This window comes from Trichosurus vulpecula, chromosome 7 (genome assembly GCF_011100635.1).
Source record: "Trichosurus vulpecula isolate mTriVul1 chromosome 7, mTriVul1.pri, whole genome shotgun sequence".
Taxonomy (NCBI): domain Eukaryota; kingdom Metazoa; phylum Chordata; class Mammalia; order Diprotodontia; family Phalangeridae; genus Trichosurus; species Trichosurus vulpecula.
The window spans coordinates 61,918,314-61,942,462 of NC_050579.1; the positions used below are offsets into that span (position 1 = coordinate 61,918,314).

The window sequence follows — 24,149 nt, forward strand, 5'->3', positions numbered from 1 at the left end:
GGACTAGGAGGATGGTGTTGTCTCGGACAGTGATTAGGAAGGCAGGAATGTTTCGAGGAAAAGATAATGAGTTCTGTTTTGGACATACTGAGTTTAAGGTGTCTATTGGACATGCAATTTGAGTAAATGCTTACTATGTACCTGGCACTTTGCTAAGAGCCAGGAATAAAAACAGAAGCAGAAAGACAATTCTTAGCTTACATTTTAATGGGGGAAGACAAGACATAAAAGGAAACTGAAAGGTGAGGGTGGGTGGAGGAAGTAAGGGGGAATGATAGAGTAAATTCAGAGAGTCAGGAACAGAACCTGGAGAAGAATGAAGACATGGCTGGCCTATGCAGTTTCGTTAAACGGAGTCATGGGAGGAACCAGCCCATCAGAAGAGGGGCCACTGGAACAGTATGTACTTCCAGTTCATGTGTGGAATGAATTTCCAGAAGGAAGATTATGCTTTGGCATGATGGAAAAAGTTTGGAGAGGAGGGTTAGAGTGTAGCCTCTGCTGCAGACCTGCTGTTCTTTAGCCAGCTCTCTCAGAAGCTTTCCAAAACAAAAACAACAGATAGATTTTTTTTTTTGCTATGATGAATAATGCTACTAGAATAATTTTGTGCGATTAACCCTCCCCCCACCTCCCATGATGGCATCATAGAGTCATAGATCAAATCCTTAAGGGGTAAGTTTAATAAGGGAAATCACTTTGATGTCTGTTTTATTGTGGAATTGTGATGATTACATTTCATCTGAAGAGACTTCTCCATTTTGATATACTTTACTATTTTAAATTGTGAGTTTTGAATGATGCTATATTAATTTTTTTCTACCCCAGACTTCGATTAATTTGGCTTGTGTGTTTTGCTATCAGTATTTGGTGCTTATAATGAATAATTATTATGAAGCATTGTGAGATCCTAGAATACAGTTTGACTAAAGAAAGATTATTGAATTATCATCTTTGTGCAGATGGTTTCCAGGTCTGTATATCCAGCCCTAGTCTTTCTCCTGAGTTCAAGTCTTTCATTACCAATTGCCTTTTGTACATCTCTAACTAGGTGTCTGGTAGGCATCTGAAATTCATCATGTCCAAACAAAACTCATTGTCTTCCCCCTGAAATCTTCCCCTCTTAGTCTTGCCCTTGTAGTCTTGAGGGCACTGCCATCCTCCAAGTTACCCAGGCTTACACCCTCACTTGTCATTCTCAACTAACTCTCATTCCATGTATCCATTCTGTGGCTACATCTTATTTCTACCTTCACATCTCTTGCATATATATGTATCCTTTCCTATATTCATACAACAGCTACCCTATTTCAAGGCCTTATCACCTGGATTATTGCAATAGTCTTCTAATTGGTCTTCCTTAAGTCCTTCCTTAAGGAGGGGCAGCGAGGTGGTCCACAGTGGATAGAGTGATGGACCTGGAGTTAGGAAGACTCGTCTTTCTGAGTTCAAATCTGGCCTCAAACACTTCTATCTGTGGGACCCTGGGCAAGTCACTTAATCCTGTTTTGTTTACCTCAGTTTCCTCATGTGCAAAATGAGCTGAAGAAAGAAATGGCAAACCATGCCAGTATCTCTGCCAAGACTAGGACACAACAAAGCTGAAGCAAGGCAAGGAATAGAGCATAAGGACTCCAGTTTCTGGTGTCTGTTAGGGGCAGCTAGGTGGTGCATGGATAGAGTACCCCACCTGGAGTCAGGAAGACCCGAGTCAAATCTAGTCTGAGATACTTATTAGCTGTGTGATCCTGGGTGAATCACTCAGCCCTTTTTGCCTAGTTTCCTCATCTGTTAAAATGAGCTGGAGAAGGCAACGGCAAACCACTCTTTGCCAAGAAAACCCTAAATGGGGTCACAAAGAACTGAATCTGAAAAACAACTAAATAACAACAAAAAGTCCCTCCCCTTTCCAATCTGTCCTCTATACAGTTTACCAAAGTTATTTTCTTAAAGTCCACGTCTGACCATGTCATTTCCTACTCAGTAAAATCTAGTGGCTCCTTATTACCTTTATGTTCAAGCATAAAGCTCTCTGTCTTTTAAAGCTCTTCAAAACTTGACCTCTTCTTACCTTTCCAGGCTTCTTACACTTGACTTCCTTCCATGTACTCTATAATTCAGCCACACTGGCCTACTTGCCCTTCCTTACAAAGGGCATTCTGTCTTCAGTCTGTGCTTTTGTGCTAACTGGTCTTCATCCCTGGAATGTTCTCCCTCCTCATCTTCACCTTTTATCTTCTCTGGCTTCCTTCAGGCCTTAGCTCAAATGTTACCTTCTTCAGGAGGTCTTCCCAGTTCCCGCCAGCTGCTAATGCTTGTCCTCTCATCCATTCCATCTACTCCATGTAGATCTTGTCTATACCTCATTATTTACATGTCTCCTCTACTAGAATGTGAGCTGCTTGAGATCAGGGACTAGTTTTCTCTTTCTTTGTATCCCAGCATTAGCACAATGTCTGGCAGTAAGACAGTAGGGCTTGCTGACTAACTCGTTAATAATACTCTTACTACTACAACTACTAATCATCAATGCATAGTGTTGTAAAGTTTACAAATCACTTTACATAATCTTATTTGAGTGTCACGCCATTCCTATGAGGTTGAATACAAGTGTTATCCCCATTTTACAAAGGAAGAAACTGAGGCACAGAAAGATTAAGTGGTTTTCCAAGATCACACAACTAAGTGTCAGAGGCAGGATTCAACCTGATGACTTTCTGACTCTTAGTTCACTCAGCACTATCCTTCTGTTACGATAGCTCCCATTAACATGTTTATATACATTACTTCAAAGATCTAGAGTGTCATCAATGTAATTACTCACTTTGCTGATTTAGATCATAACCTGTCAACATATTAGTATATGGCTTTCATGATTTTGATTTAAAAAATTTATCATGGGATAACTCATCAGGTGATGGGCCTCTGTGAACTACCTAGGCTTAATCTCTAGTAATAGATATGCTGTTCATCACCAGGCTGATATTTAAAACCCTTTCAGCTTTCTGGTGGCATCAGCTTCAGTTACACAGCATCACTTCCACACTTGAACAGGACAACAGAATGTAGGATTTCTGCGTAGAGTTGTATTTATTATTGCATTCTTTGGAAATTGTTTATCTACATTTGAGACACATGGTAAATCACTGTTAATCAGAATAGCCCATTAAATGGCCATTCCCAGTTACTGAGTACTGACTTTTATCTGTGTAGGAGGGAGTTATATTCTACAGTAACCTGCTATATGATCTTTTTTACATACAGGTCATATTTTAGCACTTTATACTTGGAGTGGATGGATGATTGCATCTGGTTCCCAAGATAAGACCGTTAGATTCTGGGACCTGCGAGTACCTAGCTGCGTTCGGGTTGTTGGCACAACATTCCATGGAACTGGTAGGTTTTTCTTAAACCTAAGTGAATAATTGTATATAACATCAGAATTTTAAAATTGACACTGAATTTTTTATTCCCATTTTTTATATTCCCATTTTTAATGATAGGAATGATAATACTTCATGTTCCTATAGAGCTTTAAATTTTTCCTAAGTGGTTTCACATTTCTTGAGGGTTCCTTCCAGCTCTCAGTGATCCCCCCATGACACTTTTCTTCATCATAACTATCTGAAGTAAGTGGGGCAGTTGTTATCATTGAGCCTAGAGAAGTTAAGGGACTTGCACAAGGTGCCACAGGAAGTTTGTCACAAAGCCAGCCCTAAAACCCCAGACCTTTGATTCTTAGGTAAATGTTTTTCTGATGACCTCTTTATTCACATAATTGGCAGTAATAATGATAATAGTTATTGATATAGTGTGTTAAGGTCTAATAAGGATCTCCTTTTCTTATTTGAAACTCACCACAATCCAATGAAGTACATACTACAAGTATTTCCATCTTACAGATGAGTAAACTGAGTTGGCTCAGAAACCTAGCAAATGTCAGAAGTGGGATTTGAATTCAGATCTTGGAGACTTTAAGTCCAACACTGTGACAACTGCTCATCTTACTAACTTTTATATTAACATTGTCCTCTATAGTTGACATGCTGTTTATCACTTTCCTTTCATTGGCAAACTTCTACCTGTTGCCTGGACCTTTTTTAACTACCCCACCCCCTTAAATTTTAGCAATCTGACTTGTCTCCCTTTCCATCATTGAAAACAGAACTCTTGATTGTCATCAGTGAACTACTAATCACCAAATGCAGTGGACTTTTCTCAGTCTAAATTCTCATATGTTTTAGCAATTTTCTTTGTTTATTTGTATTAGCACTGTTAACCTGTACCCTCCTTGACACTCTTGAATCCTTAGTTTCAGTGTTGGTATGCTATCCTATTTTTTCTGTCATCCCTGATCACTCTTCTACTTTCTTCATTGGTACCTCTTCCTTCCTGCAAATATAGACATTTCCCAAGGTTCTGTCCTTGAACTTCTGTTTTTCCCTATATATGCTTTCTTGGCTATTTTATCTATGTCCACAATTCCTGATTATTACCTCTGTAGAGACAACCTTTAAATCTGTGTCTTCCATCTTAACTTTTGTCCCAGATTTCATTCTTACATTTCTAATCATATTGAACTTTTCCATGTGGATGCCCCAAAGTCATCCAATACTTAAGGTGTCTAAAACAACTCTTCCTGGCTTTCCTGTTTCTGTTACTGGTAATAGTCAACTAGGTTTTAAATCTTTCAGTCATCTTTGATAGCTTTCCCCTCTGATCAGTTACTAAGTATTGCTGTCTTTTCAAAATGTCTTAAGCGTGACCAGTTCCTTCCTATTTTTATTGCTAAAACTCTGGTTCAGGAAAATTTTCACCCTTTACCTGGATTTTCTGTTACAAACTTTTACTACTGACTTTTACCTTTACTTTCTCCATTTCACAATATGTGCAATTATACAACTAATTTTCTAAAAAACATAGCTTTTATCATATCACTCTTAGAAATATTCAGTGGTTACTTTTTTCTGCAAATAAAATCTAGGCTCTTTAGCCTGACATTCAAAGATTTGTATCATCAAGCCTCTGTTTACCTTAACAGAATTATTTTCTACTCCCACCATAAACATGTCAGCTAAATAAATGCTTGGTAATTGAAAAAAATGAATTAAAAGAATAAATAAACCTATCATTTAAACTAGTGTTTTCAGTCACCTCCAAAATTTCTTCTGCTTTCCTACATCTACACTTGTTTGCCCATATACCATATTTCCCCATGTATAAGACGCTCCCATGTATAAGACACAGCTTGATTTTGGGGCCCAAAATTTGAAAAAAAAATGTATTGCATAAAGTTATTGAACTCAAGTTTTATTCATCTGCTCATAGCTTTCAGGCACCTTTTGGGCAGGGCTGGTGAGTATATGCATGTCAGTCTATTCCGTTTAATGAACCTGAAGCACCAATTGTGCCCTCCTTTGAAATCATTAACTTCTTTTTCATCAGCAGTTCTTCTTACCTCATGCTGAACCATCTTTGTGGACACAGGAATTCCAATTGCCCTTTGCTCTTCAATCCTTATCTTCAGTTCCTCTCTAAATCAGGCCATTTTGCTGACTTGCCTATCATGGCCTTCTTCTGCTGTGGCGTTTTCAGTAGGGTTTCTTCTTCCGTAGCCAGTCTTGGATTGTTTTCTCATTTGGAGGAGGACCAAACTTACATTCAGCAGCACGATTTCCATTCGCTTTTGCAAACTGGATCACTTTTAACTTGAATTCAGCACTGTACGAAAATCTTTGCTGAGCCCTTTCTGGGCAGAATGTGGCAAAATGTAACCTAATGTACCGGTAACAAATGTGAAACAATGAGTGCAAAGACAAGCTTGAAAAAGTGGGAAATGCAAGTAAAAAAATCTACACCATTGTATAAGACACACCCAATTTTTAGACCCCAAATTTTTTGGAAAAGGGTGTGTGTTATACATGGGGAAATATGGTAATTCGCCTTCCCTAGAATTCACTGCATCTCTTTAAATGCTACCTATCCTGCAAAATCCAAATCATGTCCTTTCTCCTATGTGAAGCCTTCTCAGTCACTGAAGGACATACTCATTGTCCTTTCTTCTGAAATCATAGCACATTATCCATACTGTTTATTTGGAAAATTAATAATGTGCTGCTTTATAACATCTGTATTGATCTATCTCAAATATTGCCTCTTTCATGAATCTTCTTATCCTTCTAGCTAGGAGAATTCTCTCTAACTAGAAGTAATTCTGTTTGATCTCTCCTCTACGCTAAATTATATAAATGCCTTATTCCCCCAATAGGCAGCATACTTTCCAACTTGATGGGGTTTTTTTTGTTTTTTATTTTTTTAGATTTTTTTTATTTGATATTTTTTAGTTTTCAGCACTGATTTCTACAAGATTTTGAGTTACAAATTTTCTCCCCATTTCTACCCTCCCTCCACTCCAAGATGGCATATATTCTGATTGCCCTGTTCCCCAGTCAGCCCTCCCTTCTGTCACTCCCCTTTTCTCCTGCCCCCCATCCCTTTTCTCCTTACTTTCTTGTAGGACAAGATAGATTTCTATGCCCCATTGCCTGTATATCTTATTTTCCTGTTGCATGCAAAAACAACCTTTTTTGGGGGGGCGTCTGCTTTTAAAACTTTGTGTTCCAAATTCTCTCCCCTCCTCCCTCTCTCTCCCCACTCTCCCTGAGAAGGCAAGCAATTCAACACAAGCCACACATGTATCATTATGCAAAACACTCCCATAAATAGTCATGTTGTGAAAGACTAACTATGTTTCCCTCCCTCCTATCCTGTCCCCTTTTATTCAATTTTCTCCCTTGACCCTGTCCCTTTTAAAAAGTGTTTGCTTTTGATTACTTCTTCCTCCTGTCTGCCCTCCCTTCTGTTGTCCCTCTTTTTTATCCTCTTCCCCCTACTTTCAGGTGGGGTAAGGTACCCAATTGAGTGTGTATGGTATTCCCTCCTCAAGTCAAATCCGATGAGAGCAAGTTTCACTCATTCCCCCTCACCTGCCCCCTCGTCCCTTCCAACAAACTGCTTTTTCTTGCCACTATTAAGTGAGATAATTTACTGCATTCTATCTCCCCCTTTCTTCCTCTCTCAATATATTCCTCTCTTATCCCTTAATTTGATTTTATTTTTTTAGATATCATCCCTTCATGTTCAACTCACCCTGTGCCCTCTGTCTATATATATATACATGTGTGTATACACACACACACACACACACACACACACACACACATATATATATGTATATATGCACACACATATATATATATATATTCCCTTCAACTACCTTTATACTGAAGTCTCATGAATAACACACATCATCTTTCCATGTAGGAATGTAAACAAAACAGTTCAACTTTAGCAAGTCCCTTATGATTTCTCTTTCTTGTTTACCTTTTCATGCTTCTCTTGATTCTTGTGTTTGAAAGTCAAATTTTCTATTCAGCCCTGCTCTTTTCACTGAGGAAGCTTGAAAGTCCTCTATTTTATTGAAAATCCATATTTTGCCTTGGAGTATTATACTCAGTTTTGCTCAGTAGGTGATTCTTGGTTTTGATCCTAGCTCCATTGACCTCTGGAATATCATTTTCCAAGCCCTTAATGTAGAAGCTGCTACATCTTGTGTTATCCTGATTGTGTTTCCACAATATTCAAATTGTTTCTTTCTGGCTGCTTGTACTATTTTCTCCTTGATCTGGGAGCTCTGGAATTTGGTGACAATATTCCTAGGAGTTTTCTTTTTGGGATCTTTTTCAGGAGGCGATCAGCGGATTCTTTCAATTTCTCTTTTACCCTCTGGCTCTAGAATATCAGGGCAGTTCTTCTTGATGATTTCTTGCAAGATGATATCTAGGCTCTTTTTCTGATCATGGCTTTCAGGTGTCCAATAATTTTTAAATTATCTCTCCTGGATCTATTTTCCAGGTCAGTGGTTTTTCCAATGAGAAATTTCACACTGTCTTCCATTTTTTCATTCCTTTGGTTCTGTTTTATAATCTCGATTTCTCATCAAGTCACTAGCTTCCACTTGCTCCAGTCTAATTTTTAAGGTAGTATTTTCTTCAGTGGTCTTTTGGACCTCCTTTTCCATTTGGCTAATTCTGCCTTTCAAGGCATTCTTCTCCTCATTGGCTTTTTGGAGCTCTTTTGCCATTTGGGTTAGTCTATTTTTTAAGGTGTTATTTTCTTCAGTATTTTTTTGGGTCTCCTTTAGCAAGTCATTGACTTGTTTTTCATAATTTTCTTGCATCACTCTCATTTCCCTTCCCAATTTTTCCTCCATTTCTCTTACTTGCTTTTCCAAATCCTTTTTGAGCTCTTCCATGGCCTGAGACCAATTCATGTTTTTCTTGGAGGCATTTGATGTGGGCTCTTTGACTTTGTTTACTTCTTCTGGCTGTATGTTTTGGTGGTCTTTGTCACCAAAAAAAAGATTCCAAAGTCTGATTCTGAATCTGGGTCTGTTTTTGCTGCCTGTTCCTGTTCCCAGCCAACTACTTGACCCTTGAGCTTTTTGTAAAGGTATGACTGCTTCTAGGGTATAGAGTACTTTGTCCCAAGCTTTAGGGGCTTTGTGCTACTGTTTTCAGAGCTACTTCTACACAGCAAGCTCTGCCACACCAGCACTCCTCCTCCCCCAAGAACTGCCAACCCAGACTGTGACTCAGATCCAAGCAGGCTCTGCACCCCGGCTCTGATCTACCACTTAATTGCTCCCACCTGGTGGGCCTGGGGCCAGAAGCAACTGCAGCTGGAAGCAACCCTAGAGTTGCACCACTTCCGTGCCCCCAGGGCTGGGGCCAACCGCGCGCTACTTGCACTCCGTTGTAGCAGTTCTACCCACTAACCTTCTCTGTTGTCTTTGGCATTTGTGGGTTGAGAAGTCTGGTAACTGTCATAGTTCATGGATTCAGGGCCCTGTGGCCTGTTCCACCTGGCTCCTGGTCTGGTTGGTGCTGGCATGGCACACACTGGGCTCTGCCCTGCTCCACTCCCAGCTCTGTGTGATGGACCCTTCCCTGCGACCATCCAGGCCTTCCTGGGCTGGAGCCCTGCTTCCCTCTGTTATTTTGTTGGTTCTGCAGCTCTAGAATTTGTTCAGAGACATTTTTATAGGTGTTTGGAGGGACCTGGGGGACAGCTCACTCAAGTCCCTGCTTTCCAGCAGCCATCTTGGCTCCGCCCGCCCCCCCCCCCCACTTGATGTCTTAAAAAAAATTTGTATGCCACCAGACTAGTACAGTTTTTTTCATAAAGTTTGTGCTTAATAAATGTTTTAAAATCCTTTATCATTTAACTTTTTCTTATTTTGTTTCTCCCAGGTTTTGAGTTTTGAGGGCAAAGACTATATCTGATAATTTTTTTTATTTTTTTATTTTACTTTAAACTTAAATACAAAATAAGGAAAGAAAAAAAAACATTATTACATACACAGCAGAACATGAGAGGATTCAATATAAAGCAATGAATTTCCATTTCCAGAAAACCTATATAATAAATACTACACATTATTTTCATGGCTGTCCATCTTTACTTTTTTGTATGTTTTCTTTTGTCCTCTGCTGTGCACTTTTTACTTATTTTTCCCCCTTCACTACAATTAAGCACAAATATATTTTTACATATATACACATAAACACCTATATCCATATATACACACATATATCCATATACACATACATACGTATACTTACATACATAGCCGTATACATATATATACACATATACAAATGCATATACATAAAACTGTATCATGCTTATTACCACTTCTCATCTGTTTCTCTGTAGGTGAATAGCATCTTCCTTTATAAGTTCAAGTCTTTCCATATTTTTCTAAATCCACCAGCTCATCATTTCCTATACCACAGCAATATTCTGACCCAAACGCATTTTCTCTGGGAGTTTTTTAATGAGAGTTTTTTTCCCCCAATTTTTCTTCATTCCCTGTATTCTTGGCTACATAGGATTTATGTAGGAAAAGTTTATTTTAAAATAATCAAAATTATCCATTTTACGCTTCAGCATTGCTCTCACCTTATAATATGGTTTAAGGTCTGATACAACTGAATCTAGTTGCTTCACATCTTTTCCTCCTGGTTTCCTTGAAGTTCCTGACCCTCTGCGCTTCCAAATGAACCCTGTTATTTCTTCTGACTCAAGAAGATAATTTTTAATTAATTGGGATGGTATTACATAAATAGATTAGGTAAAATTTTCTTTTTTTTTATTACATTAGGTTTACCTACCCATGCACGATAAATATTACTTCAGTTATTTAGATCGAACTCTATATAAAAGGTGTTTTGTGATTATATTTGTATAGTTACTGGGCCTTTTTTGGCAGGTATACTTTCATATTTTTTTTACTAATTATTTTATGTGGTCTAAAACTGTTGATTAATATTGCTGATACATAGTGTAGTTTCCCTATTTTTCTCTTTTGATTAAATCTGATTTTAGCTTTAACTTTATCTGAGATTATGATGACTATCCATGCTTTTTTACAAGATAAGTTTTGCTTCTAACCTTTTATGTTTGGGTGTGTCTCTTATTTTTTTATTGCATTTCCTAAAAGCAACATATTGCTGAGTTCAAATTTTTAATCCACTATCAGTTTCTGTTTTGTGGGTAAATTCATTTCATTCACATTCTAAACTACAATTACTTGTTATATATTTTCCTCCTTCCTATTTTCCTCATTATCCTTCTCACCCTATTCCTATCCCTCCTTACTTCTCTACTTTACTTCTACTTGCTACCTTGTCCTCCTATTCCTTATCCTACCTCCTCTCCAAGAATCCCTCCTTTGTCCTCTCCCTTCACCTCTTATTTCTTTCTAAATTTAGAAGACTTTTATGTAAATACATATGTTGTTCTAAATATGTATGTTATTCTCTCTTTATATCCTATTTCTGTTAATCTACAAACCCTTCTAATATCCCCCCTTATCCTGTTCTCTGTTCCTCCCTTAACCTCTCCCCCCCTCCCTATCCCCTTACCTTCTTTCTGAATTTAGAAGACTTTTATATCTAGATATATTTGTATTGTTCCCTTTTTAACCTATTCCCAATGAGAGTAGGGTTCCAGAACTACTCACCCTCCTCCCCCATCTAATTCCTCTGTATCAGTTCTTCCTCTTGCTTCTCATTTGTATAAGTAATGACAGTCTTAGATGTACAATTTACATTTCCACGTATAAAAAGTAAAAAATTTGCCCTTATAGAGTTCCTTCTAATTAATTTTTTTCTATTTCTACTTTTGCCCTCTTGTTCTAACACTTCAGAACAATTTTCTTTATTTCTTGTATAATTGTATCAAGATAAATTTTTTTGGTCATAGCTTTCAGGTAGTCAAGTTATTCTTTTATTTTCTCTTCTTGATCTGTTCTCCAAATTTTCCTCAACCTCTCTTATTTGGTTTTTGCGGTTTTTTTTTTATAATTCTTCTATGAATTCCTGGCAGGTGACCTCATGTCTTTACTTACTGTTATTTATTGAGCGTTGTCCTTGATCCAACCACTGTGCTGTTTTCCCCCTCCAAGCCCAGCTAGAGCCCCCAAGCACACTATGCTGGAAATGCTCTTGCTCCCTGAGAACCCTCCAGTGTCTATGACCTTCAGTTTTCCCCTCTGGCCTGGAACCAAGACCAAGAACTCAGATCCTTCTGTAATTGCCCACAGCCAGCAGTGTCCTGCCTCACTGCTTCTGCACTCACTCACTGGGCATGAGTTGGTTCCTTCCTGCCTGGGACAACATCTCGTTGTGTTAGTGAGGCAATAATCATAATATAGATGATAATTGTCAAAATGACTATGTGGTTCTATATCACTAAATAGAAGAGACTTAGAAGAAATAAACCATTTATTAAGACAGCAGAGGACCAGATCCTGAAACCAGTACGCCCAATGCATCACAGCAGCAAAAAATTCAGTACACAACATCACAGCATGGAGCCTCACCATCCCAAAATTATCCCCGCCCCTGCTGGGGCCTTCCCACAAACAAACTCACTGACAGCTACCACACATCTGTTCTCTCCCTCAGGTCTAACTGCTCTTTCTTTCCATTTCCTGTGACACACTTTCCTTTTCCTCTCAGCAAGCTCCTCCCACCACATGTGACTTAGGCTTCCTGTGATGTAAGCTGGTCACATGTCATTACACTCATCAGCACGGCTGGACTTGGAGTCCTTTGTAAGCAGAGGCTCCCTCAGTCCTCCTTTCCTCAGATGCTCTATTCCCAATACTGTCTGGGAGGTGAAAATTCCTGTGGCTGAAGTTGAGGCTGCCACAAGGGCTCACCGCTTGTTGTTTCAGTGGACCTAGCTTGGAGGTGTTTACACTTCACTTGAGCCAAACCTCTCTCCTGGGATCTTTCTTCAGATTTTCTCCAATTGTCCCAGGAAGAACACTCTTCCGCCTCAACTCTTGTTTATTTTTGCCACTTTACATTCACCCTTGAAGTGCTATTTTGTCTTGTTTGTGGAGGAGGTCTGGAGAGCTTGGAATTTTCTGACCTACTCTGCCATCTTTCCAGAATCGTCTCTGGCCCCATGTCTGATAATTTTTTGAACTTTTCTGTAGCACCTAGTACATTGCTTTGTACATAGGTATCAAAATAAATATTTGTTAATTTATGAGCAAGAATTTCTTAGTGTTATTGAGTGATCTTGGTAAGCTCACTTTCCGATGATTTGATTTACTATGAAGCACATGGAGAACCTTGACTAATTAATTTGAGTTAGTGTTGCATAGTGGAATAGCATATTGGACTTGGAGTCAGGAGGTCTGGATTTGAATTGTGGCTTTAACACTTTATAGAATCAGAGGATCTCAAAGTTGGAAGATGCCATCTACTTGGATTCATATCTGAACAAATGACCTACAGCATACTCAACAGTCCCAACCTTTGCTTGAAGATTCAGTTCTGGTTGAACCTTCTCTCATACCCCCTAATAATAGGTCTTAGAGAAGTTGAAATACTTCTTGTTCTTCACTGCCACTTCCAGACTGTCTCTTTACCACCATCACTCACCAAATTCTCCTTCAGAGTCACTCTGTCACCCACTCCTGTTTCTGGTGGCTGCTAACTACCAGTCCCAAGATCATTCTTCCTCCTTTTTCAAGTGTATGTAATTTTCCTCCCCAACTGACTTCCCACCCCTGTGCAAAGATAGTTCATTGTATGTGATGTTCCCTTAAACACTCTAATCTTGAATTCCTTTGTCTTCTCAACACTATAACTTATTTTTCCATTCCATCTCATTTACACTCAGGAGTGGTTACATCCTTGATTTTTCTATCACTCAGAAGTGTTTCACTTCCATGATGAATTGTGAAACTCCTTTATCCAAACATATTGTTCCATCTTTTTCATAATTATATTCACTCTCTCTTTCTCTCTTATTCTTGATGAAACAATAAACATATCCAACTCTTATCTTGAAAAGAACCCTTACTAGACACTATCATCCTATATTTGTCTTCCATTTCTTACTCAAACTCCTTGAAATAACTGTCTGTACTTGTTAATTTTACTTCCTTTATTTTCTTTCTCTCTGAAACCACTTAAACCCATTTTTCATCCTCACCATATCTTTCAATCCATCTACTAGTTGGTACTCTACCAGACCATCTGTTCTGGCTTCACTTCTTTCTCTTCCCAATATCCACCCTGTAGTTAACCATTTTAACTCTATTCTATTCTCATCTCTCAAATTCCTTGCTCACTTGTCTTATTGCTATCTATAATTTGTGAAATCCCAACATGTGATTACCTTCATCTGCTTTCTTTTCTCTGACTCACGTAGCTGAACAGAACTGATGGAAGTCACACAACCATGCTAACTAGGTATACTACAAATATATGTCATGTAGTTTCTACTGGGTCTCTCTCCACAACAGGGCAATACTTCTGCTTCACCCTAATTGATTCTTTATTCTGCTCTCCACAGAAACTGTTTCAAACCATCTCTCCTCAAGCTTCCAGCACCATCTCTGTCCCCAGTTGTTTTAGCGGTGGACCCCACCTCCTACTTTACCAAAAAAATTGAAGCCATTTGCCACGAACCCTTCCTCTTCCCTTCTTTACATCTCACAGACCCTTGATATCCTCCAACATTCTTTCCTCCTCTACTCCAGTTTGTGTTGAAGATGTTCTTCTCCTTGTCGAGGCCAACTTCTCTACATGTTCCATCCCTTCCTTCCTTCTCCAGAATATTACCTTCACAATCATCTTCTCACATTCTAACATGCTTATGAACATATCTACCCATCCTGTCCTGAAAAAATCCTCACTAGCCCCTACTACCATTCCCTTAAGCTATTATCCTATATCTTTCCTTCATTTCTTAGCCAAATTCCTAGAAAAATTTGCCCATACTAGTTGCCTTTACTTCTCAACCCTTTGCAAAGTGGCATCACATGATCAACAAGCATTTATTATGTACCTACCATCTTCTAGTAAATGGCAATACAAAGTCAGAAATGAAGTAGACCCTGCCCTCTAGAAGTTACACTCTATTGGAGATAATATTTGCATATATTATGTATTTACATATATAAAACAAGCATATATTAGATGTACATATGTATATACACAAAAAATACATACAAATTTATCTTTGTGGCGGGGTAGAGGGCACTAGGAACCACAGAATCAGGAAAGTCTTCATATAGAAGGTGGTACTTGAGCTCAGTTTTGAGAAAACAAGGGACTCTTTAAGAGGTAGAGGTGAGGATGGGGCATGTTCCATGTATGGGAGCTGACCAGTACAAAGATAAGGAGACAGAAGATGTCTTATCATTTGTGAAAAACATAAGAAGGCTAGTTTGGCTGGATCATAAAGTATGGGAAGGGGAGATAAAATAAAACTAGACAGGTAGGTTAGAGAAAGGTTTAGGTTTGATCCTAGAGGCAATAGGGAGCTATCAAAGTTTAAATGGCAAGTGACCTGATTGGATCTGTACTTTGTTAAAATTACAATGGTAGCTATGTGGAAGATGGATTGGAGAAGAGAAACTTGAGGCAGGGAAACCAATTAGAAGGCTGTTGCATTCTCACCTGTTGTTCAGGTGAGAGATGATGATGGCTTGACTAGGTTAGTGGCTGTGTAAGAAGGGATGGATTTAAGAGATGTTATAGAAGTAGAAATGATAGGATTGTCAGATGATCAGATATGTGGGGTGAGGGAGAGTGAGGAGTCAAAGTTAACATAGCAAAGTTGTAAACCTGGGTGACTAGAAGAATGCTGGTACTGTTGGCAAATAGAATTATAGGTCACAGTAGGGCTCAAATAGTAATGTTCTGTTTTAAACATGTTAACTTTGAGTTATCTGTGGACCATTGAGTCTGAAATGTCCACTAGGTAGAGATGTGAGATTGGAGTTCAGGAGAGAGACTGAGAATGGGTATATAGATCTTGGAACAATTTGAATAGAGATGATAATTAAATCTTTGGATACTGATGAGGTCACCAAGTGAGAGTGTAGAGAGAGAAGAGTGGTCTAGGATAAGCCTTGTGGTACACTCACAGAGGGCGGGGTATGCATGATGATATTGAGAAGGACAAGTTAAGACAGGAGGAGAACCAAGAGAGAGCAGCATCACAAAGCCCAATGAGGAGAGAGTATCCAGAAGGAAAGGATGGTCATTAGTGTCAAAAGATAGAGGGGTCAAAAAAAATGAGGATTAAGAAAAGGCCATTGTATTTGGCAATTAAGAGATCACTCAACTGCTCTCTCCAAAGTAACTAATGATCTCTTAATGACAATATGTCTAAAACTCTTTCTGGTAGTATCATTTTTATCAAAATGAATCACTAGAAGTTGGGTAGTTGTCACCCTTTTTTGTAAGTGTTAGGAGATTCTCTGTTATGTCTTAGACATGTTTTGGAAAGATAAACTTTCTTGTTGTTATCAGTTCCTCAAATGGTTGCCTTGGTACCACTACTACACAGCTTTAGTAGTTGTGCTTTATCATTCCTTAGAAGACAACTGACAAACTGTTCTCTTCTAGAAGAACTTCAAATTGTTTTTTTTTAATTAAGAATTATAGTTTTTTTTTCTGATTCAATGTAATAGTCTTCTACATTCCAACCACCTGACAAAGATCAGGTTTTCCTTCTGCCTCTTCAGAGCCTTTTTTCCATCCCCTCTCCCATTAAAGCTTTGCTCCCAGGAAGGTTTAGGCAAGCAACATGTAATTGTCCTTAATAATCTGGAGTGTGGAGAAGTATTCCTTAAACTCCTTCATCATATCATCTTGAAGGAAAAGAAGTTGCTTTTATTGTTATTTTTAGTGTTATGCTTAATAATTTATTGATTATTTTTTTTGGTTGATGAGAGTATCTAGAGATAAATTTTCCCTAAGGACTGCTTTGGTTGTATTGCGAAAGTTTTGGTTTATTGTCACATTTTTCGCATTTTTGTTTTGATAAAATTATCTTTTGTTTCTGTGATTTGTTCTTTGACTCACCAGTTCTTTAGGATTAAATTATTTAAGTCTTTAAATCTTCGTTTGAATCTTTTCTTCAGTGGCCCTTTATTGACTATAATTTTTATTGCTTTGTGCCCAGTAAAAGATGTAACTAACATTTATTTATTTATTTGCCTGCATTTTAATGCTTTCTTTATGCCTGTGTACATGGTTAATTCCCATTCGGTAATCACCAGAGATATCTAATTTTTCTAAAATTCTGTTCAGGTCCTGAACTTCTTTTTTAATTTTAGCTTGATTTGTCTAGATCTGAAAGAGGCACATTGAGGTCCCCAACTATTACAGTTTGGCTCTCTGTTTCTCTTTGTATTGAATTAGCTTTTTCTTTAAGTACTTGGATGTTGTGCTATTCAGTGCATATATACATGTATGTATAGTATTGATTTTATTTCTTTACATATGGTGCTTTTAAGCATAGTGTAGGTTCCCTGCTTAACTCTTCCTCTTTTTTTGCCTAAGGCCATGATTATCACCCTTGCTTTTTTGAATTCACCTGAGACATAATAAATTCTGTTCCATTTCCTCATTTTAACTCATGCGTGAATCTTATTCAAATATATTTGTTCTAAATAACAAATTGCTGGATTCTACTTTCTAATCCATTTCACTAACCTCTGTTTTATGGATAAATTCTCCCATTCATATTCATGGTTAGAATTGTTGATTTGTTTTTTTCTTCCATTATTTTCTCTTAAACTTTTTCTTCCCTTTTTCTTACAAAGAAGAAGAAGGTGGGAAGAGGGGAAAGGAGAGAATAAGCATTTATATAGCACCTAGTACATGCGATACCTTATGTTAAGCACTTCACAAATATCTCATTTAATCCTCACAACAACCCTGTGAAGTAGGGGCTGTTATTATTCCATAGTTGAGGAAATTGAGGCAAACAGAAGTGAAGTGACTTGCCCAGGGTCACATAGTAAGTGTCTGAGGCTGACTTGCTGACTCTAGGCCCAGCACTCGTTTGTATACTTCAGCACCTAGCCACCTCAGTTAAAAAGAGAAAGTTGAAAAGAATGTGATCAACACTAATAATCTATAATGGAAGTAGCTTATTTCTACTCCTTTGCCCTTTCTCTTCACCAAACCCACACTCCCATTCACTGAATCCTAACAACTTCTTTTTCTCCTTTTAATCACCCCTCTGAAGTTAGTTTGTTTTGCTTAAGACTGTTTCCTCCATGACTCTGCCCTTTCTCTTAAACCCTAATCTCCTCACATTGTGCCTCTTTCCTTTGTTGAATTTAATGTATCTCTATATCAGACTTTGTGTTCAACCCATCTTTGTTCAGTTCAGGTAAACATGACGTTGATGAGTTGCCTACTCCCCTCCCAAGGTTTGTATCGTCTTATCAAGCATTTCAGTTATCAGAAAGAATAAGTTCCCCCTTTCTTTTCTAGTGTATTTCTTTTTTTCCTCTTTTAAAACCAATAAAATAGAATAAAACACAAGACCTTTGAGTTCCCATCTTCCTTAGTGATCCTTGAAGGTAGTGGAATTCTGAAGGGATATTTGTCCCTTTTTCCCCAATACAATGCAACCACTTCCTTGTTACTTAGCCCCTGCCAGTTGTTCAAATGCATTTACCTCTTCAGGGTTTTTTTTTGGTCTCTCTTGTGTATGTGTTTTAGAGATTCTACCCAGCTCTAGCATTTTCATCAAGGATACTTAAAAGTCCACTATTCTATTAAAAATCAATTTTTTTCTTCCTCTAGGATTACATCCAGTTGTGCAGGATATTACTCTTAGCTGTGAGTTCTTAGAATACCTATATTGCAAGATCATCTTTTATTTCACTTGCAGCCTAGTCTTGTGTGATTTTGATTGTGGTTCCTTGGTACTTGAACTCTCTTTATTTTTGACTATTTTCTAGTACATATGTTCCCCACTCCCCCTCTCCCCACCCACCAGAGAACTCTGGGTTTTGGCTATGACTTTCCTCGGTCTTTTCAGTTTGGGGTTTCTTTCAGAAGATAAATTAATTCTGTTTTTCATTTTGCCCTCTGTTTATAATAGATCTAGGCAGTTTTCTTTAAATATGTAGTCCAATTTTTTTTTAATTAGGTCATGAGTCATGATTAGGTCATGAGTCCAGTGATTAAATTACTTCTCTTTCACTGGTTTCCCATGTCAATTGTTTATGGTATATAGAAGAAAAAAGTACTCTGTGTTTCAATCAAAATCTGTCCTTGACAATTCATGTGCAAGCATTTTTGCATGGAGTGGGTTTAAAGTTCCCTTTACCAATCAGAAAACCCTCTCCTTCTTAAGCAGTTAACAGCCTATATCTTATAATTATTTATGAAACAAAAAATGAAATTCCATGGCAGTTAAAACAAAAGACTCACAATTTAATGTCAGTGTGCTTTGGGAGAAAATATCTTTCTGATAGAGATCACTCAATCTTTAGTTGTTCTCCCTTTCATTCTGGTCAAAAGTGAACAATAAAATATCCTTGTTAATTTGATTAAAAGGTATTTCCACTTTTGGTTTGGTTACTATAAGCAAAACTATATCTCATGGTTTCAAAGAATACCTCCTTGAAATTGATTATTTTTATTCAAGGAACATTAAGTCTTGGATTCAAGTGAGACCAAGGGCTTCAGCCTAGGACAGTCAGAATACCATTTTAAAACACTTTATAACACAGTTGAGGACTTAGTGCTATATGTTTCCATAGAGAGTAGATATCTTTCTTATATATACTTCTAATTTTCAAGTTTTTTGACCATTTTATAATATTTCTTATCATCTCATGAAATTATGGAGTTCTGTTTGCTTCATTCTGTTTTTCAGTGAAGTTACTCCCTGGGTAAGGTTTTCCACTTTCTGTTTCAAACTGTTTCTTCTCATTCCAATTTTTCCTCAAGAGCTCTAATTTTATCTTTTATTTCTTCATTTCTTCTAGTTACTCTTGGAGTCCTTGTGGCCAAGCCATTGTTTTCCTTGAGGCTTTACTTAATACTTATAGAGGTGTTATCTCTGCATTGACCTCCTGGACTTCTCTTAACCTGTAGCATTTCTTAATTTTGTTCAGTGTGTTCTTCTATTTCCTCATATCTCCAGTCTCAGTTTCTGGATTGGGACTTGATCCAGGTTCTGCCTGCTCCTGTAATCTTGGATGTATTGCATAGGCCCTGCTTGGTTCCGGTACATCTGTAGTCTGCAGTTCTTGGTGGATTGGCTGATACTAGACCCTACCTCGTGCCAAAATCCCTAGCTTCTACTGTAGTCTCCTACTGGCCCTGTTTGGGTTCTAGCCTTTGACCTTTTGGGGTCTCTTTTTACTTGCATAATCCCCATTGTGGGGGGATTGGTTTTATTTCTAGCTGGGGCCCTAATACACTTCCAGTTGGATGTTGGAGGTTATGCTGGTCCCAGGCTTCTGTCCCTACATGGTTACCCATTGAACTTGCCCTGTCTCAGGCTGTGGTTCAAAGTGTTATGAGGCAGCCACTTTTCACTTTGTATTGTCATACTGGGGGATGGTTTTGTCCCCTATTCCTGCTCCAACAGGCTAGGGCCTAAGATTCTGCTGGCTTCAGATCCCAGTTACTGGAGCTTGATCTTCCTTCTTGCTCACTTCAGACCTCGATTATTAGAGGTTGTGCTGACTTTCAACCCCAGGGAGCATCCCTGATCAGATAATCTGCAGGCTTCAGGCCATTTTTACCAGAGTTCACTCTAGCTTCTGCCTTTCCTGGCATTGCCCTTCTCTAAGTGCCTACTGGCTTCTAGCTATCTGTCATATTGGGCAGGTCTGGACTGGTTGGAAGATTTTACTGCTGTTTCTCTTCTGGTGCCTTTTGAAAGTATTTGCTGAAGTATAAGCATGATCTTTCATGTTACCATTTTAACCAAAAGTCTTTTCCAAAATCTAACTTCATCAGTGTTTCCTGTGAATCTACTTTAGTGTTCTTAGACAATTTTCCCTTTTCTGCCTCGTTGTAACTTCAGAATTTCATGCTTGAGAGCATTTCATCCCTCCTGTGCTGATGTAGTAGTTGTGCTAGCAGGTCACTTTGAGACCATCTTTGAGGCTCAGTGTTCTCATCTCCACATGGGGATAATAATACCCTGGTGCTCATCTTGTTTTGCTGTTATAAGAATTGAATTAAATAATATCTGTAATAGCACATTTCATACTTGTGCACTTAAAGTTCACAGAGTGGGGAGGGCACTGCACTTGAATCTGGAAGACCTGGATTTAAATTTTTAGTTACTTAGTAGCTACATAACCCTGGGCAGGTTACTTAACCTCTCTCTGCCTTAATTTCCTCATCTGTAAAATAAGGGATTGGACTCAATGGTGTCTAGGATCTTTAGCAGTTCAGAAATCTATGCTCCTATAATCCTACTTTGTAAACTTTTAAGTGCTATATAAATGCAAGTTGTGATAATTCAGTCATTTCAGTCATGTCCAACTCTTTGTGACCCCACTTGGGGTTTTTTTAGAAAAGATACTGGAGTGGTTTGCCATATCCTTCTCTAGGTCATTTTACAGATGAGGTAATTGAGGCAAACAAAACAGGGTTAAATGACTTGCTCAGGCTCACACAGCTGGTAAATGTCTGAGCAAGATTTGAACTAAAGAAGATGAGTCTTCCTGACTCCAGGCCTGGCACCTTATCCACCCACTGTGCCACCTAGCTGTGATAATTATTATTTCTTACTTCACTGGATTGTTATGAGGAATGAGATTTGTAAATCTTAAAGTACTCTTTAAAAGTGAGTTTTTATTATTTTTACAATGAATTTGGATTGGTCTTAAAAATGAAATAAATCTCTAATTTTAAAAAACTTTGTTTGTCTAGGCAGTGCGGTGGCATCAGTAGCTGTTGATCCTAGTGGCCGTCTCTTAGCTACTGGCCAGGAAGATTCTAGCTGTATGTTGTATGACATCAGAGGAGGACGAATGGTACAGAGTTATCATCCTCATTCCAGTGATGTTCGCTCTGTTAGATTCTCTCCTGGGGCTCACTATTTACTTACAGGATCTTATGATATGAAAATAAAAGTGACAGACTTGCAAGGTAATTTATCTTGATACTTCTGACTAGATTATGTTCCCCTTTCCATTTTTAGATTCTCTTTGCCACCATTTTCTCCTTGTTAATTCTAAATATTTTAAAATTTGACTTTTATAAAATTAACGTATTCCCAGAGGTGTTTTAATATATAGCCTAGTAAACAGTATTCTAACCTTTAATAATTGGAATGGTTGCTCTAATTTTTAGTACAGAATTATTTGTTTTGTTAAATAGCTAAATTGACCTTCACTGCATTGTATCATTTCATTATGAGCTGAGGAATGCTAGAAGATTCAGAAAAGAATATATTAATTCATCCTTTGCATTCTTATTTATTTCTGTCTTATCACAGTGCTTTACACATGATAAGCACTTAATAAATGATGTTGAATAAATTAATTTTCTATGATAGGTCTATAATGAACAGTTTCTTTAACCCAATTTCATCTATGCATACATTATCCAATCATGTTGAACTGTTCAGCAGTTTAACTGTTAATGTTATCTAATTATAATAATGTATATTTTTATAGTGAACTAAAATAAAATGCAAGTTAACATTGCATTTCTATGGACTCTGCACCAGTAAATAAGGAAATCTCATTCGGAAGCATGTAAAATTTACTCAGCTCATTTTAATAGTTGTCAATCTTTTTTTTTTTTTTAGGGGACCTCACCAAGCAGCTTCCAATTATGGTGGTAGGGGAGCACAAGGACAAAGTGATTCAGTGCCGGTGGCACACACGGGATCTTTCCTTTTTGTCATCTTCGGCTGACAGAACTGTAACGCTCTGGACTTACAGTGGTTAGAATATGCCTGTAGGCAACCTATGCAGATAAAGCACAGAGATTTAAGATGACTGAATTGGTTTTTTGGTGGTGGTGTTTTTTTTTTTTAAGGAAGTTCAAACAAGCAGCATCTGATGGGGAGAGGGATTTAGCAAGAGGAGGCACTTATCACAGTTTATCTCATTGCTTAGGAGGTTTGGGTGTTTAGTATTATTTTGCAGTGCTTTCAGTCTTCCATGTGAATTCATGCTGCTGTGACCTATTGTAGTCTTGTTGCCAAAGTATGTTGGAAAAGCCCGTAAGTTGTCACTGTGCACTCAAAGTTAAGGTTGATAATGTGTTTACAATTTAGTATTAAATGCATTCCTTGTACTTTGCCTAAATGACAGTTTTCTATATAAATTTAAATTGAGCTATACTTTAATAAAATTGATATATGTAATTAAATTAGTTCCAGATAGAGTAAAAATAAACAAAAATGACTTTTGCTGTTCTCACAGTTCCATTGTATGCATCACATATTTAGGGGTAAGTTTTTTGTATGCCTCTCAAAAGTTTCATGGTTGTTTTTAATATGTAAGTGTCATTATGGGACTAAAAATGAATATACAACTGCTTCTTGGTTTGATTCATTATGAGGTATAGGCCTTTTCTTTTAAACTGGGGAGATGATGATTATTTTATTTTCTAATCTGTTTCAGACTAAAAGGTAAAATGTATTTGCTTCAGACATTTAATTTCCTTTTTTTTTTTAATGCAACAGTATACCTCCACTCTAAAATGTACTGTAGAAGAAGCAGCTTATCAGCATTTATCTGATGCAGCAGTTGATGGTACATACAATCTACTGGCGAGCATTTTTCTCCTCTTAAATAAAACCATTAAAAACTTAACTATAGACTATAGCATGGCTTGAAATGCTATGTCTGCATGATAATTTAAAAAAACGGAAAATACTGACTTTGGTCCAAAAGCTTATTTGGATTTCTTTTTCCTTGCAAGGTTTATGTAATGCAGAATTACAATTTTGTTTCTACAGAATTGTAGATCTTAATGTTATGTATTATTATATTTTCATATTGTATAGTTATTTTACTTTAAATTATGATAGGTTATTATTTATTTAAGACGCAGTTGAGCTTTGGTTCTGATAATTGCTAAATTGTCTGTGCACTGTAGCAAACATTTTTAACTATTGTATTAAAGTGGAAAAGGGTATTAGAAGTGTAACTGTGCTAAAATCTTAATAAAGACCTCTTGACACCTTACAGAAGCCTAACTCACAATTATTATATTTTTCAGTTTTGTAGTATTTTTGTTTCTTAAACTTTTATTTCTTAAATTGACTGGAAAGCAATATTATCTAACGGAGAGTTCTGTTTGGTAATTAGACAAAGTTTCTAATTCTTCTGTTTTGTCTTTGTGGATGACATGAAATTGGGAAGTGCATTGGATGATGGAATTGGGATCCTAAAGAATCTCAATATTGAGCCAAATAGGGAATAAATGTGAAGTCCTGCTTTTAAATTCAAAAAACAACTGTACAAATGCAATATTAGAGAAAAAATCTATAAAGTAGTTTGTGTGTTTAGGTTTTAGAGGATGTGAAAGACAGCAGTTAATGCTTGGTCCATGACACATGTGGCACACGTCCTCAAGTCCACATTCCTTTCCAGAAGGTGTCAGCAAGCATTTATGAAGTACCTGTTATCTTCCAGCCCCTGTGCTAAGTGCTGGGGATACAGGGAAAGGTAAAAACAGTTCCTCCTCCAAGGAGTTCACTTTCTAAGGGGGGAAACATCATGCAAACAGCTAGGTACAAACAGGATATATACAGGACAAATT

At 37.6% G+C, this 24,149-nt stretch overlaps 1 protein-coding gene across 2 annotated transcripts in view; it reads left to right on the top strand.

The window, feature by feature from the left end:
* Nucleotides 1-23,572, top strand: part of WDR47 (WD repeat domain 47) — a 90,771-nt gene extending 67,199 nt beyond the window's left edge. For both annotated transcript variants that reach the window (XM_036768499.1, XM_036768498.1), the window contains exons 13-15: nucleotides 3,265-3,396; nucleotides 21,300-21,518; nucleotides 22,183-23,572. In XM_036768499.1, the coding sequence (XP_036624394.1) occupies nucleotides 3,265-3,396; nucleotides 21,300-21,518; nucleotides 22,183-22,325 (494 nt within the window). In that variant the 3' untranslated portion in view covers nucleotides 22,326-23,572. The remainder of the gene's footprint in view (nucleotides 1-3,264; nucleotides 3,397-21,299; nucleotides 21,519-22,182) is intronic.
* Nucleotides 23,573-24,149: the final 577 nt, after the last annotated feature.